General features: G+C 39.3%; 1 protein-coding gene across 3 annotated transcripts in view; it reads left to right on the top strand.

Annotated features, from left to right (window-relative positions):
- The window catches only part of SHQ1 (SHQ1, H/ACA ribonucleoprotein assembly factor), a 108,830-nt gene that overhangs the window by 30,793 nt on the left and 60,819 nt on the right, over window positions 1–17,218 (top strand). For all 3 annotated transcript variants that reach the window (XM_070238608.1, XM_001493744.5, XM_070238609.1), the window contains 3 exons: window positions 4,523–4,650; window positions 14,360–14,514; window positions 16,330–16,383. In XM_070238608.1, coding sequence (XP_070094709.1) covers window positions 4,523–4,650; window positions 14,360–14,514; window positions 16,330–16,383 — 337 coding nt within the window. The remainder of the gene's footprint in view (window positions 1–4,522; window positions 4,651–14,359; window positions 14,515–16,329; window positions 16,384–17,218) is intronic.

Raw genomic sequence — 17,218 nt, forward strand, 5'->3', positions numbered from 1 at the left:
AAATTTATACTTTTCAAAGGCACATATAAATGACTTTGGGTTATTATTGTTTTAAAAGTCCTTTGTTGTAAAATCTGGGTGCCAGTGTGTGATCTCCCTCCCACCCCACCCCCTGCCCAAATTTTGTAACTCATCAGAATGCTGGGCATATAGATGACCCATAAACATTTATTTTTTTTGGTTATCCATTCCTTGCCATTTATAATTCTTTTTGGGCGTTATTTTTACAGTAAAGTATGTTGAAGGCGTCTTGAAACATTCTTTAATAGTCTTTCCTCTTTTGCTTATTACAGCCAAGTGTTCATATTTCTCTTGCCGAGAGTGGTTTTTTGCCCTTCCCAGGCAAATTGTTTTATAATTGTTGGCATATTTTTTACTTCAACAATTCATAAAATCTTACCTATTTCCTTCTTTGGAAAATAAAAGAATTTAGTCAACAGTCAAAATATCTGACAGATAAGAAAAGGGACAAAAATGATCATAAAGCATTTGGGTGCCATTTTAAATGGAATTTACAGGGCTAGGAATTTATTAAAGAAGATGGTATACTGACCAGGCACTTGGATTTGTTGAGATCTCAAAACCACAGGTAGTAATTACGAGGCTGAGAAGAGGGTCACCTGCTTCCAGGGGGCTCTCTGCTCACAGTGGCGAGCTTGGGGCGAAGCAGTAGCATAACATTTCACTGATTCCTTCTTTCATGTCTGCACTTGCTTGTTCGAGAAATACCTGTTTGAATGACCTCCATGCCAGGCAGTGTTGCAGGCAGCAAGGAGAGTGTGGTCAGGCCACCCAGGGAGCTGCACTCCTGGGGCTTGCCTTCTAGCGGGGAAGTAGACAGTATTTCGACTGTGATAAGTGCTGAGAAGAAAAGCCAGGCTTAGGGTTTAGAGAGCGACTAGGCATCTCACTGCCTCCTCTATTTCAACATGTTCAAAATGGAACTCATCATTTTACCTGTAAAGTCTTCCTGAATTTTCTACTTGGTGCAGTGCCCCATGTTTCACCCCCATCATCCAGGTTAGAAACCTGGGATTCCTCTTTGCCTTCTTTCCTATCCCACACTTTCAGTCAATCCTGAAGTTGTGCCTATGCTCTTTGCGGTTTCCTTCACTCCGGTCAGTTCCCGGTCCTTGTCTGTGTCTGGCTCATTGCAGCGGTCTCCTAACTGGGCGTCTCTCACTCCAGCCTGGACTTCTGCAGATCCATCAGCTGTAAGACCACCAGTATGACGACTTATGTGCCGAACGTGAAAATCTGCTTAACCCCTTCCTGGGTTCTTTGCTTAAAGTATAAGCTCTTAACGCCTTAGCATGATACAGAAAGTTCTCTGTGATCTGGACCCTGCCTGCCTCTGGAACATCTCTTTTCCCACTCCCTGCCCAAGTTTTATTGCAGCAGTAATGACTGCATTTCCCCACCTTCCCACACCGCTTCTCACACACTTTTACTCAGGGTATCCTTTGCTGGCCCTTTTCTCCCCTGTCCCACCTTGCCTGAAGAACTTTTACTTATCCTTTAGGCCTGGGCTCAGTTGTCACCCGCTGGCACCCTCCCTTCCAGACTGGTGGAGAAAGTGCTCCTGGGGTAGCTCATCTTGTTTTTGCCACATTGTTTTATGACATTCTGTGTTTGTCTCTGTGGTTCCCATTAAATTGTGGGTCGTGAAGGGCAGGGAGTGAGTCCTACCGATCTTTCTCTCCCTGATGCTGCATGTAGAGGGCACCCAGTGGATGCTTGTTGAATTAATGGCATTTAAAAACTTGACAGTAATTCATTCCGAAAGTAGAACATCAGTCAACCTCAGATCCTGTTTACAAAACTCTTAAATCACGGACAGTGTAAAGAATAACCCATAACAGTTTAGATTTACTGGGACTGTATTAGTGATTTTACTCAAAATAATCACTTAAACATTTTGACTTTTTTTGGGGGGGCCTGGAGGTGGTAGAGACATCGTTTGACAAAGGCATTTTTTTCTCATCATTTTTCTCCTTGGGGAAAAACCCAGCATCTTTTCAGATGAGCTCTTTATCTTCTACCCTTGACTTAAATGTCCTCAGTGCTCCAGTTCCAACACCCTTTTCTCTCACTCGGCGAGTTCTCGCTGGGTGATTCTGTCCTCTTCTTTGGCCTTAGTAACTGTTTAAATGCTCATGACTCCCATGTGTCTCTCTTGAGCCTCAGATTTGTATACCTAACAGCCTATTGAACAGGTCCCTGTATGTCCTACAGGACACCTCAAACTCAGTGTGTTCCAAGCAGAAGTCATTACCTTTTCGCTCAGGTCTGTTAGCGTCCCATGTTCCTGTCTCAACAAGGAGTACACTTGTCCACTGAATTCTTGAGGCCAGAATCCTGAGCATCAGCCTTGACTCCTGGCTCCCTCAAGCCTTCCATCCCGAGAATTCCACCTTCTGACTATAGGTCAGACCGGTGCACTTTGCTCCACGTCTACTGCCACTAACCTCTTCTCGGCCATCGTTATTTCCGTTCCTGCGGGCTTGTTCCTTTAAGCCATTTTGCAAACGGCAGTGAGAGTGATGTTCTAAAACACACTGATGTCAGTCCTCTCTGTAAAAGCTTTTAAGTGTTAGTTGTTCTTAGGGATAAAAATCTACAAGATTTTTTAACATGGCTTACAGGCTTGTCACCACAACATATTATTTTCAGCTGTTTTCAACTTGTTTTTTTAAACGTGACTTCTTTTTTCCTAGTCTTTGCTAACTTTTCTTTCAGCCCAGAATACTCTCTCCCACCCCTCTTAATCTAGTTAATTGTTAATTATCACTTAGCTGTTGGCTTAGATATTCCCTCCAGGGACCTCGCCTGTCATCGCATTTTGTGCAGACTCTTGTACTGTTATGTCATAGCACTTACACTGTATTGTAATTGTTTGAGTCTCCCATGAGACTCTGAGGGCCAGGCCTGCCTGTGTCTTGTCAGCAGCGTAACCCCAGTGCCCAACATAGAGCTTGGAACCTGGCACAAAGTCAGTCCTTTTTGTTGGCTTATTTAGCATTTTAGCCATTTACTCTTATTCCTTAACCTTTTTGAAATTCATTTCCTGTAAAAAGTTCACATCCTGATTTGTGGGTGAAAGTCTGTAGTAGAGCCTCAATTCCAAAGAGTTTTGCTTCACTTTCAAGAGAGAGAATTAGCTAATAAGAGACTCTTGGCGGGATTAGTTTATAAAACATCTTCTTTATCCTAGTCTTATATGCCTTGTGCACTAGACAAAAATTGATATTGAGAATTACTATTTCAAGATAATTGCTATTCTGTTTTGTCCAATATGTACTTTATTTCCTCAAGTATAAAAATAGAATGTTTATATTGGTTAATAGCTTGGATTCCAGAGTAAGATTTAAGTGAGTCCAAATCTTGACCATACTTCTTACTGGTTCTCTGACCTTGGCCATCATTTACAACTTTTCCAACCTTCAGTTTCCACCCCATTCCACTCCCGTGTAAAGTGGGAGTGTAAATAGTAGCCCCTGCCCATGGAGATGGTGTGCGGATTCAAGGAAATAATGGACAAAAAGCATTTAGTGTTGTGCTTGGCACATACAAAGCATCACTAAGTTATCAGTGATACTTCTAATTTTAAGAAGACTTGAGTATCTCTGTTGAAAGAAAGAAGTATTTGAGGTCATAAAACTATCAGCTAGAAAATCCAACTTATCAAAACAACCAGTTCCTTGAGTTTCTAATTAACTGAAATATGAATGAATTTGTCATCATGAGTTATACGTTTTGTCATTCTTTTCCCAAGAATAGCGATTTCCAACTTTGAGCGCAAGATAGCATACTTTCTGAATGTGTCCTCTAATTTCTGAATGAGTGTCCTCCAGAGTATACTTTGAGTGTAACAGTTACTTTTCAAGTTAAAACTGAGAAAGTAAAGTACAGGAAAATTAGTTTTCTGTTCTCGACAAAGGTTGCTTTTATCTTTTTTCAGTAGTTTTAAATGAAGGAACTATTAAGATTAGCATAGCTAAATAAAATGCATCTTGGAAGAAGATGAGTGCATATGCTCAAAAGTGATGGATGTGTGTGTGGAGCTTCTTTGTGGATATGCAATATCCTGAATTTCCTATTTGTGTGTTTATTTTTCTTTCCTAGAGTTAAAAGATTCTTTCCTTTATTGTAACCTTACCAAAATCTGTGGTACTTAGAAACCTAGCACAAGTGCTAGGCTTAGTCTGTGTGTGTCCAGATTTGCTTCATCCCTCACCACTGCAGCACAAGGAGGGGACTTTGCGGTGGGACGGGTCTTCTCCGTACCTTCTGTCTAAAGAGGTCGGAAACGTCACATCCCTTTTGTCAGATGCTCACTTTTTGTTTTATGGGGATTAGTAACCACAAAAAAAGTAAATATAGTGCTCAGTCTTTCCTTGAAACGTGCTTTGAATTAACAATCTATAGTTCTAGTGCAAGTGTGATGAGTTAAGATTTTAAAAAATGAAAACCAGCGCAATTCTATGTAACAAGCCCATTCAACATTTTTTTTTTTTTCCAGTGCTGACTTTTTTGAAGATGAGGCAGTTGAACAGATTTTGAAGTATAATCCTTGGTGGACTGATATCTATTCAAAAATGACAGCCTCTTTGGGAAAGAGTCAGGAGCAAGAAAATCATGCTGCGTTAGGTAAGAACCTCAAAATTAGGCTCATTTGTTTACCACCTTCCCTGTTATTAAGCACACAATTGTAATTGACTAGTAGAGTGCAGATCTTATTCTGGTTTGCTGATTTTCGAAATGGGGCCTTCACCCTGGACTGGAAAATGCTGCTCAATAATTAGACTTATTTTTCTTGGATAATTCTTTTGAAGTATGTTTTTCTTTTGAATCATTGGGGTCCTTTTAAAATTTTTATTTAAGTAAATTTAGGGACATTAACACACAGGACATTTTTAGTTGTTGAATAATCTGTTTGAGGGATCTGAATATTCCTCTGTGGTCAGGGCATTTGAGTATTAGTAATGGTGGGAAAAAAGACCCAGTTTTCATTCCCTTTGTTGAATGAATTTGATATGCCTGCCCTAATTTTTTCACAAGTGCTTTTAAGTGGGAATAGTTATCCTCATTATCTGTACCTTACAGAGAGCAGGTGGACCAATTTTTACCAATGAAAGCCGAGCTGGGGGGTTTTACGAGCCACAGGAGATGGCTGTATCATGTTTAACATTAGGCCAAATGTTATCCACAGAGTCCTTTCTTTAGATGGTCGTTTTATTACCACCTTCTCTAAGTTGGAGGTTGTTATAGTAAGTCTGTAAATTAGAGTTATAACAGTTTCAGATAGATCAAAAATAGAAGGCCCATGTTTTCTGTCACATTGATTTGGCTTTTATTTATATATTAAAAATAAAATTTTAGTGTTAAAATGAAAGCGTATATCTGCACATACACCTACATACATTAAACGGAATGTAGGACCTCCCAAAGTCCTCTTCCTGAAAGTAATCACTGTTAACAATTTTGGGGTATTTTTTTTTTTTCTGCTGAGGAAGATTCACTCTGAGCTAACATCTGTTGCCAGTCTTTCTCTTTTTTTGTTTGAGGAAGACTAGTCCTCAGCTAACATCTGTGTCCATCTTCCTCCACTTTGTATGTGGGTTGCCACCGCAGCATGGCTGACAAGTGGTGTGGGTCCATGCCCGAGATCTGAACCTGTGAACCCAGGCTGCCAAAGTGGAGCACACTGAACTTAACCACTACACCGCGGGGCTGGCCCCCAATTTTGGAGTATTTTTAATGCATATACTCACATCTAAATATTTGCTTTAAGAAATTTATACACATAGACTCATAAATACACTCTCTTCTTACCTTGCTTTCTCTTGATTGTAGTATATGTTGTACATCTTCCATATCAGCACTTGCGGTTCTATGTGAATGCCAGCTTAGTATTCTCTTGTCTATTTGTATCATGATTGATGAATGTTTTGGCTGTTCACTACTGATGGACATTTGGGTTGTTTATAGTTTTCTGCAGTGGCCTTCTCTGATCACTCACTCTCAAGTAGCTGTAAGTCTCTATTGCATCACAGTGTTTTGATTCTCTGCATAGCAATGCAATAGCTTGTTATTTGCTCTCTTTCCAGTATCTAGCATAGTGCCTGTTATATAATAGGTACTCAATAAATATTTATAGAATAAATATTGCAGTAAATATATATATATATTTTTAAAGATTGGCACCTGAGCTAACATCTGTTGCCAATCTTTTTTTGTTTTTAATTGGTTTTTCTCCCCAAATCACCCCAGTACATAGTTGTATATTTTAGTTGTGGGTCCTTCTAGTTGTGGCATGTGGGACACCACCTCAACATGACCTGATGAGTGGTGCCATGTCCGCTCGCAGGATCCGAACCGGCGAAACCCTGGGCCGCCGAAGCAGCACGCAAACTTAACCACTCGGCCATGGGGCCGGCCCCTGCAGTAAATATTTTTGTAGTTAGGTTTTGTTAGAGTTTTGGTGGTTTCTACCAGATTCAAAAATTGCTACTGTAATCTTTTTGAATTGACTGTACTTGCACAACAGAAACTTGTTTATAAATAGTGACTCTTGTTACATTGTTTTCAACAAATCCTTGGGTTTGTGTTTGTATTTGATTTAAGTTTAAGGGTCTTTCAGAGACTTCCCGCATTATTCAGACAAATTTTCAGGTATAGGATGGTTAATACAATTTAGACAGTCGTCTGTATATGCCATGTACTTCTGCTGAGAAGGCTTGCTCAGACTTCACTCGTCAAGGCTGTCTACTGGATGGAATCTGTTTCCCCAGGTTTAGTGCAGTGTTTTAGTGAGGTGGTGTGGGAGGAAATTGGTGGTTGCGTAGTTGAGTTTTCTGTCCACAAGGGTGAGCTAGTTGCCCTAAAAATCAGGAGAAGGCGTTACCTTTGATTTAAATTCTAGCTTGCTCTAGTTTGATCAGTTGTAGCTTGTTCTAGGTCCTGTTTTCTGTGGGAGCCATGATTTGAGTTAGTAATCTATGTATAATTTTAACAGAAGATTAACTAGTTCTTCCCTTTAACCACTGGCATTCCTGACCCTTCGCCTTCATCTGGTCCGTGGCATATATCCAGACTGGCGCTTCAGGAACAATCATAGTCTACGGAGCTAGTATGGTGACTCATTCTAAAAATCATCTCTAAAAATAGCAAGGACGTATGATCTAAGGTAGCAGAACTTGAGTTCCGTATTGTGCAGAAAGTCTCTCTTCTAAATGCGCCAAGTGTAGGGTTAAGTATAGGAGATAAGGTAAATGTGGGGCTCGGGGTTTAACACCTTCCTCCCCTGCAGGCTAGCTGTGTGATCTTCCACCTTCTCTGGGTTGCCGTGGAAATCCTATACCTACCTCGAAGAGTTGTCATGAGGATTGAATGAGATGATGTCCTTAAAATCCTTAGCATATTGTTAACGTTGGGAATTATTGTTATAGAGTGAAATTAGTGGCTGGAGAGCCAGGAATTGAATGGCTTCTCTGTGAAGTTACAATTTTTGTACATTTACAAGGCTTTAAGGGGAAGTTCTCTGTTAATGAAATGTTTCATTTTCTTTTTGTTCAAATATGTGAGACACTCAGCATTGGAGGAATAAGTTGAAGTGTGTGGGCCCAGGATAAAATATGAGAGAAAAGAATCAACCTTAAAGATCTCGGCCTACTCAAGGAGCGTGCTGCCGCTGTGGTTTTCCCTCTTCCTCTCTGTTTTTTGCCTCCCATGCCTTCTTCCTCCCTGTGTCATGGGAGGGGGGTGTTGCCTCTTTAATGCTCCCTCATCAGGCACTGCCAGGCAGATGTGACAGTGCAGGTGAGGGGGCACCTTTGGTTCATCCTTCTCATAAAATATTAAGCTGGATTGTTCTCAGTTCCAGATAAGCTTAAGTGGCAAACTTTGCTCTCTGTCTTTGTCTTGGTTATGATTCTTGTTATTTTCATCGTAGCCCTGAGTTACAACACGGAGACTTTTATGAACATCTTCAGTTTTGTAGTGATCCGGATCCTCCTCCCCAAGGGCTTGTAAATGGAAATGTTAAATGCTGTGCTCCCACTGAGCTCTGGTTTCGTGAGGATGGACTTGCCACATTTCCCATGTTGTCTTTCAGTGGTTAATCTCAGCCCAGGAATCTTGGCACATGATTGCTTGTTATGACACCACATAACATTTGTAGTCAGTGAACTTCCTCGCAGGGACATCCTGTTTGGCATCAGTGAGCTCTTCAGTGTCTGTAGAGCTCACTGTCAGTGTCAGCTTTGAAGGTTGTAGCACCGCAGGGCTACCCATTTAGGCCGAGGGTCTGAATGCAGCACATTTTCTTCTGGTTTCCTTGATCTGTTTCCAGAAAGTGTAGTGGACAGATTTGTATTCCTCTGAGAGGAGACAGATCATGGATGATTTAGTTGTTGACCCACAGAAGACGAGGACGTTTGGGAGCGGGATGTAGACAGAAGGGAAGACTTAAAAGTGAGAAAACCAGAAAATCTTCTAAGTGAAGTGCAGAGGTCGCTTTCCCTTTTGATGGGAGCCCCTTTGCAGGCCTTAAACTTATTAATGGGGTTTTTCATGTTGGGAGGTGGTCGTGGGCCATTTGCTTTGATGCTAGGGCACCAGTTTCTTCCCCAAACCAATCGAGCTTTCAGCTGGCTTTTGTCTGACTGCAGATTATTTATAGAAGTATAATTAACCAAAATGTTGTGAACTGTATAGCAAAGCTGCTTTGTAGTATAGCTAAGTCATACAAACGCTTGACAAATGTTACTCGTGGTGGCAATCATCCAAGTATTGTTGGCACTGCGTCTGTAGTTATTTCCAGTGCTGCCGCTCAGGCAGACCTGATTGTGCGCAAACCTCCCCAGTTCCCCTTGGCGTGATATGATTTATAGCTCTAATAAAAAAGGCCTTTGGGAGCTCAGACTTTTGTTTTCTCTAGTGATTTCCTGGTTTGTTGTTATTGTTATTTATCATCTCTGGTTTCTTTGCTGGAATTTCTGAACTTAAAGACGTCTGTGTATTATTAATGAACTGCTTAGGCAAAATGGAAATGTAAAAACACTCAGAAAAAGGCGGTGGTGTTTTAAGGAAAGGCTAGGGGCACCTAGCATCTAAGAATTCAGAGGAGTGTCTTCAAGTAGGCTTTTTCTATGCGCACAGTTGTGGAAAGTGACCTCTGCTATGTGGAAGCACACACTGTGGTAGTGTAACGTCAGAACCGACAGCTCCCAGGTCAGCCGTTACAAATCATCAAACAGATACAGGTGCGATTACTTAAGAATGAAGGCATAAACATGTAGATGCGTTGATGTGTTGCTAAACGGTTGTGAGCACGCTTACCTGGTGATTCAGAATTATGTGAAAGCAGGGGTCTTTATTAGTCATCTAGGACGTAAACGTTTTTCTCTAGTGAGATAATATCATCGTGAACACCTGGCCTTTTCCTGTTAGCTAAATTAATGAATGTCTCAAAAACTATACCTGAGGGAATACTATCTCAAACCTTCTTGCTAAATACTAGGGGTCTTAAAATACTTTTTCAGGAATACTTTCTTCATACAGTGAGTACGTTCCTTCTTAGTTTCCTTAGATCAGATCACTTTATGTGGACTGAGAGCTCCTGTTTAAAGTAAGGGATCTTCATATGAGCCCTTTAATGAAACAGTCAACAGCTAGTTTGTCTGTCTTATTTTGTTTTTAAATGTCAGTCTTTAAAGAGTGCTTCACCTGATGTCTGTCTGCCCGCATTGTTTAAAAATATACACTTTTTTTACATTGCTGGCTGACAAATTAAGTAAATGCATTCTCATAGTTATTTGTTGTTTATGTAAGCAATGCTTGTGCACATACATTTCTTTTTTCTTATATATTTTAAACATAGAAATTTCTAACAGGGTTGAAAAAAATTATATAAATTATTTCACAATCTGATTTTTGTTTGCTAAGTGTATTTTAATGAGTAAAGGAGTATTTCTTCTAGTAATTTCAAATGAGTGTGTGTTTAAGATTTTTTTTTCCCTAGAGGATAGCTGGTAAAACTGCTGGAAGAAAGGCTTAAAACAAAAAGAAGCCATATTAAACTTAAAGCTCCTAAGAGAGGACAAACATGAGTTTGAAAAACTACAGTCATGCATCACTTAATGATGGGGATACGTTCTGAGAAATATGTCGTTAGGCGATTGCGTCCTTGTGTGAATAATATGAAGTGTACTTACACAACCCTAGATGCTATAGCCTACTGCACACCCAGGCTGTATGGTACTCATCTTCTGGGACCACTGTTGTATGTGCCGTCTTTTGTTGACCAAAATGTTGTTTTGCGGTATTTGACTGTATATGTGAAAAGAGGCCATCGTCTGTGAGTAATCACAACCTCTTCCTTCTGGCTTTTGTCCAGTCGTGATGAGCAGAAGGGCAGTCTTGTTGAGCAGAAACAGAAAGGGACTGGGTAGCTAGCTATCAAGAAGATGTCTGGAAATATTAATAAGGCAGTTTAATAATTTTTGGTCTCCGAAGGGTGTCAGAGACAGCCAAGTGTCTTTTCTTAGCCCCTCTTCCCTAAGAGGCTTCCTGAGTTAGAGCTGGGCACATAACCACTAGCTAAGGACTACATTTCTTTTCCTTCCTTGTCGTTGAGTGCGGTCATGTGACTGAGTCCTGGCTGATGGGAAGTCAGCGAAAGTGCTGTGTGCACTTTCTGGATCAAGTCTTTAGAAAGAAGGTGCTTGCCATCCTCTTCTTATTCTGCTTTCCCATTGGTTAGAAAATGGTAAAAACCTGGAACAGCTGTCTTGGACCAGTAGATGGAAGTTATATGATAGAGAGGCTGATGCCCCCTTAGTCCTGGATCATTCACTCAGGTTGGTAGCGTGAGAGAAAAACTTTCGTCATATTTAGCCTACTGAATTTTGGGGTCTCTTTGTTAACAGCAGTTTAGCCTGTCTTTACCTAAATATAATGGACAATTCTAAAACCTGGAGAAAAAGACTTTAAAGTTATTTCGACATTACTTTGATATGAAGCACCAGAACGAGAAGCTGGATGCTCCTCTTTACTGGGTTTAAAACCTTTTTAAGTGAATTTGAAAGTGATTGTGTGATAGGGCATAGAAGGGAAATTAAGGATGACTGTGCAAGGTAAGAGATTGACAACACTTTTATTTAGAGGTGACGGTGTATCTAGATGTTCAAGTTTTTTTTTTTTTTTTTAAAGATTTTATTTTTTCCTTTTTCTCCCCAAAGCCCCCCGGTACACAGTTGTATATTCTTTGTTGTGGGTCCTTCTAGTTGTGGCATGTGGGACACCGCCTCAGTGTGGTTTGATGAGCAATGTCATGTCCGCGCCCAGGATTCGAACCAACGAAACACTGGGCTGCCTGCAGCGGAGCGCGCGAACTTAACTGCTCGGCCACGGGGCCAGCCCCCTAGATGTTCAAGTTTTTAAATAATTGCTCTGAGACAAGTGGTAGGCCATGTTTTACTTAATAACTAGGAGCTGAGCACATCTATGTTATTAGTTGTTATGTTACCCTTTCTGTAAATCTTGCTGTAAGACAAGATGTATTTTACTTCGTATGTAGAGTAAGAAGGAACTGATAATGCTCATGTTTTGTTAATGTGAGAAGATAGATACTTTGTGATAGCTTGCCTAAATTGTAGGCATCAAAGGAAACTTAAAAGTAACCACAATCTCATCCTTACTTGCCTTATCAATGTAGACATAATTTTTTTTAATCATTAGCATTTATTAAGTATTTTAGTTTACTTTTTTAAAACTTTTTATTATTTTATTGAGGTCACATCGGTTTATAACACTGTGTAAATTTCAGGTGTACATCATCATATTTCGGCTTCTGTATAGACTGCATCCTGTTCACCACCAAAAGTCTAGTTTCCATCCGCCACTGTACAAATGAACCCCTTTACCTCTTAGTTTGCTTTTTTCCAGTCTGGGTAGCCAATATTTGATAAGGTGGGTGAAATGTAAAAAGAAATAGCTTTTTCTCTTCTATCAAGAAGCATTTAAGAATGGAAATGGGAAAAGAAATTTTGCAAGCGACAAAAACTGAAAAGCCTTTGAAGTAATTTTTAGCAAGAAAAGTAATAGATCTATTTGACAAAGTTGGTGGTTCAATCCAGTGGGAAAGAGGGATTACTGAACAAACTGTGCTGGCACAATTAACTCTTCATGTGGAATTAACTGAAATCTTAAAACGTGAAAAAGTAACTTCCAGATGGAATAAAGACTTAAATTTTAAAAAGGAAACTACCTCTTAAAGCAAAGCTGAGAGACTTCATGTACACCTCGGGGGTTGGGGAAACCTTTTGAAGGCTGTAAGTCTAGAATCTGTTAAAAAAAGTTAAAAAGAGATGGACGTATTTGGCTACACAAAAAATAATTTAATGGCCAAAGATTCCATAAACGAAGTCAATAGATATGCTGTAGATTTGGAGACGTGACTAGGGTTCATGTCTATGATAGACGGTGAGTTCTCAATTTGACAAGACAAGCCATCCAGTGGAAAAAATTGGGTAAAACACATTCAAATGCATAATTCACAGGAGAGCAAAGCCAAATTGCCAATCGACCTATGAAATAATGCTCAGAGTTTGGCAGTTAGAGAAACACTATCTGAAGTCACAATAGTATGTCAGTGTATTAGTTTTCTCTTGCTGCATAACAAGTTGCCACCAATTAGAAATGGACTTCTGGTTTGCCTCCGTTTTCCATGGGTCAGGAGTCAGGCATGGCTTAGTTGAATCCTCTGCTCAGGGTCTTGGCAAGGCTGTAGACAAATATGACCATCTTTTTTTTTTTTTTTTCTTTTAGTAGATGTTGGCAGCTATGTTCTCAGGGTCCTCTTCCAAGCTCACGTGATGCTTGGCAGAATTCCGTTCCTGTGGCTGTAGAACTGAGTCCCCAGAGGCTTGCTGTGGGCTGGGGGCCACTCTCAGATCTCAGAGGCCCCCAGAGTTCCCTGCAACACAGCCGTCTCATGGCATGGCATCTTCTTTATTCAAAAACCAGCAGGCCAGTCTCTGGCTCCAGTCTGCTAATAGTGAAGCATAATCATGACAGTGACTGTCCCATCACCTTTGTCACATTCTTCTGGATAGAAGCAAGTCAGGTTCTGCCCACACTCACATGATGTGACTCAGTGGGGTCATTTAGGATTCTTCCTACCATACTCACTTGATATCCATTAAACTGGAAACTGTTAAAGAAAGCTATTACATTTATTGCAGGAAGGGTGCGAGAGAGATGTGTAGGAAAGGGAGCTTCTATCCATGACTGTTGGAAAGGAGAGTTACAGCCTTTAAATAAAGTATCTTTTAAGAATAGATCTACTTTTTGACCCAGTAAATGTGCTTGTGGGAATCTATTTTATGGAAACAGAAGATCCAGTATCCCAGGACATATGACAGCGACGTTTATTTCAGTGTTATTAGCTGTGGCAGAAAACTGGAAGCAAAGTGTATGCCCATCAGTAGGGGGAGTGATTGGATAGAGCATGGCACACCATGGAATATTCTGCTCCTTTACAAAAATTAGCTAGTGCCAACGGATGTGGAGAGATTTGCCAGAATATTGTTGAGTGAGACAGGCTAGGTGGAGAAAAATGATGTAATTCTTTGCGGGTGAAAAGGTGTAAGCTCCCTTGTCTATATGTTTGCGTGTCTGTACGTGTTTACATGGTTGTAGAGAAAAACATGAAAGATATATATACTAGATCGTTAATGTGGGGGAGACTATTACTGAAGATGGAGAGACGGTGCCAAGGAAAAGAAGAAAAGGAAAAATAGACTGTTGAAAAGAAACATCTTCTCCCCACAAGTCTAATATGTGTGATATAGTCACATTTGTCTATTTATGTAAAACTTTGTTTCTATGTGTAAGGAATAATAAATACTGTACCTTTAAAATTGATTAACATATGAGAATATTTCCATTTCTTTGTATATACTTTCAAAATGGATAATGAATATAGAGTGTTTTATTTAGCTGTTATATGTTTTCTGTTGTCAAAATGTGTTATCTTAATTTTAAAGTCAATAACTCTGGCATTAGATCCGTTGAATACAGAACAGTGTCGCAAACAAATGGGGAGGGGGGTGTGGAAATAAGGCATAGATATTGTCTAGACATTTCTCCTTTATTTAGTCCTACTGGGGTTTGAGCAAATGCATAGCCCTCAATAAAACTGTGAAGCCTAGCTAAAAATTTGTTTCTATATCCAGAGTTAAATAACTTTTATTTCAGTTTCTGTAATTAAAGTTCTAATTTTGAGAAATCTTCCACGTTGAGGGTTTTAGAAAACTGAACGGAACATCTAATTTTTGAATGCATTTTCTTCCAGTGTCTTTTTCTGAGGAAGAGAAATATCAGCTGCGAAAGTTTGTCAATAAATCTTACCTGCTGGACAAGAGAGCCCATCGTCAAGTGTACTACAGTTTGATTGATATCCTGCTGGCGTATTGCTACGAAACTCGCGTCACGGAAGGAGAGAAGAATGTGAGTGCTCATGTGTCTGTGCCCGTTGGCCTTGACAACTGTACTAAGTAGACTGTATTGAGGCATCAGCCTCCAGTTGTGATGAGTGATTTAGGGGATGCTCTGGGCAGAGGAGCACTGTGTGTTGGTGGTGGGTACCAGCATGAAAGCATAATGCTCACTTGGTCTTTTTGTCTTCTCTCTTGGCATTCGTCTCTACCAAATAGCAGAGCGGGGAAATAAAGCTTTGGAGTAGAGGAAAGGATATCCTAACTCTCGTCTCTTTCAGGAGATGAATTGACCAAATAAGAACTATTGCCACGTGACGCTTGGCATTGGCAAGGGGTGAACTGTACCGTACCCATTTATATTCTTTCTCTGAGCTGTCAATTAGGAGATGCAAGACATAGTATTTCACAAAAAAAGGAATCTTAGCATTTATCTGCAGGTATCCCCCAATTTATATAGTATGTGTACTTCTGAAAAATTGTATATAAATCTGATTTTTAAAAACTGGAAGCATATCTTTTTTGCTGCATAATGAAATTGTATTGTAAAAGTCCTTTTGTAAAGTACATTATTTCTTAAACGATTTTTTTTAATAATGTAGACTCTATTCTATCTTCTTAAACCACATTTGATTTTGTAAATGAAGAACTAAACTTCTTTCTCACCTACATCACTGATCATATGTAGAGAAAAGGCTGGAAAACCAAAAGAAAATTTTTCCAGTTACTGTGCCCCTGCAAGCTGTTTATAATTGTCCTTGCTCAGGGGGTTGTTTTTGAGCTGAGCATGTGCTTTCCTTTTTTTAAATTACACAAATAATTCATAGCATTGTAAAAGAAAATACACACATGAAGAAAATAATTAAAATTTCCTATAATCTCAATCATCAGAAGTAGCCACCGTTACAAGGTGATGTATGCCTTCTAGTCTTCTTTCGTTGTGCACATGTATGTATGTATGTGTATTTACATTGGTCCTAATGTATGCTAGTATTTAATCTGCTTTTCTCACTCATCATCATAGCATTAGCATAGTATTAGGATTAGAATTTGATATGTGCCAAGTTTTTTGTTGTTATGATTCTGAAAATTTCAAAGGTGACTCTTGAGATTTGCATTTGCCTCTGAAATGAATATTAATGAATGTATCAAGGGCATAATATAACTGGAAATCATTTGTGTTTCCACTCATCTTTTAAGGATAATATAATTGGGGAAAATGTTTTCTTTGACAACAAAGTGCTTTATATTATTGCTTGAGAAGATGAGTGAGAGTGTTTAGTTATGCTTGATAAAATTTACCGTTTTTGATTCCTGCATTCACATATTTGAAGTCATGAAGTCTTGCAACTTCAAGACCTTCTCTAGAATGTACTTATTTTCACAAGCATTCTCTGAAAGGCCAAATTCTTGAGCAGCTTTTTAAGTGCCAGAGACAGCATTTCAACATTATCTTTGAGTCCTTTGGTAGATTATTTATAGAATGTTTGGAAGCCTTGTAACTTAGTTGAGAAGGACAGAAATTGAGCAAGCATTGCTTTGCTTTAATTTTTAGTTTCAAAGTCCCTGCTTATTTGCTCTTGTGCTCTGGTATTCTTATCGGTGGAAAAGCTTTACTTTCTAAAATCCCAAAGAAAGGAGACAGAAACCTGCCTTTGATAGCCTCTGCACCAGTGAAGCAGTGATTTTTCTACAGTCATAGACACTTCTTAGTTCTTATATATGTCATACTGCTCAGATACTAGGTGAATAAATGCATATATTTGCTTTGTTTTTGAATGACTTTGCCTCTAATGTGACAGTACACTTTTCTCCAAAACAAATAAAGGTTGAATCTGCATGGAATATCAGAAAACTGAGTCCCACACTGTGCTGGTTTGAGGTATGATTTTCAGTTGCAATTGTTTAGATTTTGTTTGTTTGTTCAGAAAGTTATTTTTCTGTTGTCATTAGTTTATTTTGGGTAATTCAAGCAATTCCTTGGCTTTTTAGAAGTGGAAGCTTTATCATACAAGGTTTTCCCCCCATCTTTTTAATAAAATTCTGATTCCATTTGTTACTCTTACTCTCATCATGGTATACTAATGAAGCCAGGGAGAGTATTTTGGAAGTTGGACAAGTGAGAACACGCTTTGGAGAAAGAATGGGGACATGGTTTGTTGGGGGAGGATGTGGGGTGGAGTTTGAGGCATGTTTGTAAGTTGGCATATATTGAGGTCCAGAGCTCAAAGGTGGGGAGCAAATGTAGGTGATACTACCTACCACTGGCTGCCACACACTCACCACCAGGGACTGTGGTAAGCGTTTTATAGGTATTCTCTCAACTGTTCCCTTCAGTAAGTCCGTGAGATAAGTATTATTGGTATTTTACAGATGAGGAAACTTAGATAGCTTAAATAATTTATCCTAGGTCCTACAATGAGTATGGTTAGACAACTCTTCTATTTTAGTAATGATTGTTTTTATATATTTTCTAGAAAATAGTTGTGTAGGTCTTACCAAAATTATCCAAGAATGGTATCTGCAAATTTCCTAGTTTCAAACAAGCTCTTATGTATCAAAACAGTAATTAAAAGTAGAAGCTTTAAAAAAAGTGTTGATTTAAACGACTGATAATTGCATCATCAATTAAGGCAGCTAGTTTTTTTTTTAGTCTGAATCCTAAATACAGTACATTTTAAGTTGTAAAAGTAAGATTGTTTTATGGCATCACTTTT

The sequence above is a fragment of the Equus caballus genome, chromosome 16 (assembly GCF_041296265.1).
Source record: "Equus caballus isolate H_3958 breed thoroughbred chromosome 16, TB-T2T, whole genome shotgun sequence".
NCBI classification, from domain to species: domain Eukaryota; kingdom Metazoa; phylum Chordata; class Mammalia; order Perissodactyla; family Equidae; genus Equus; species Equus caballus.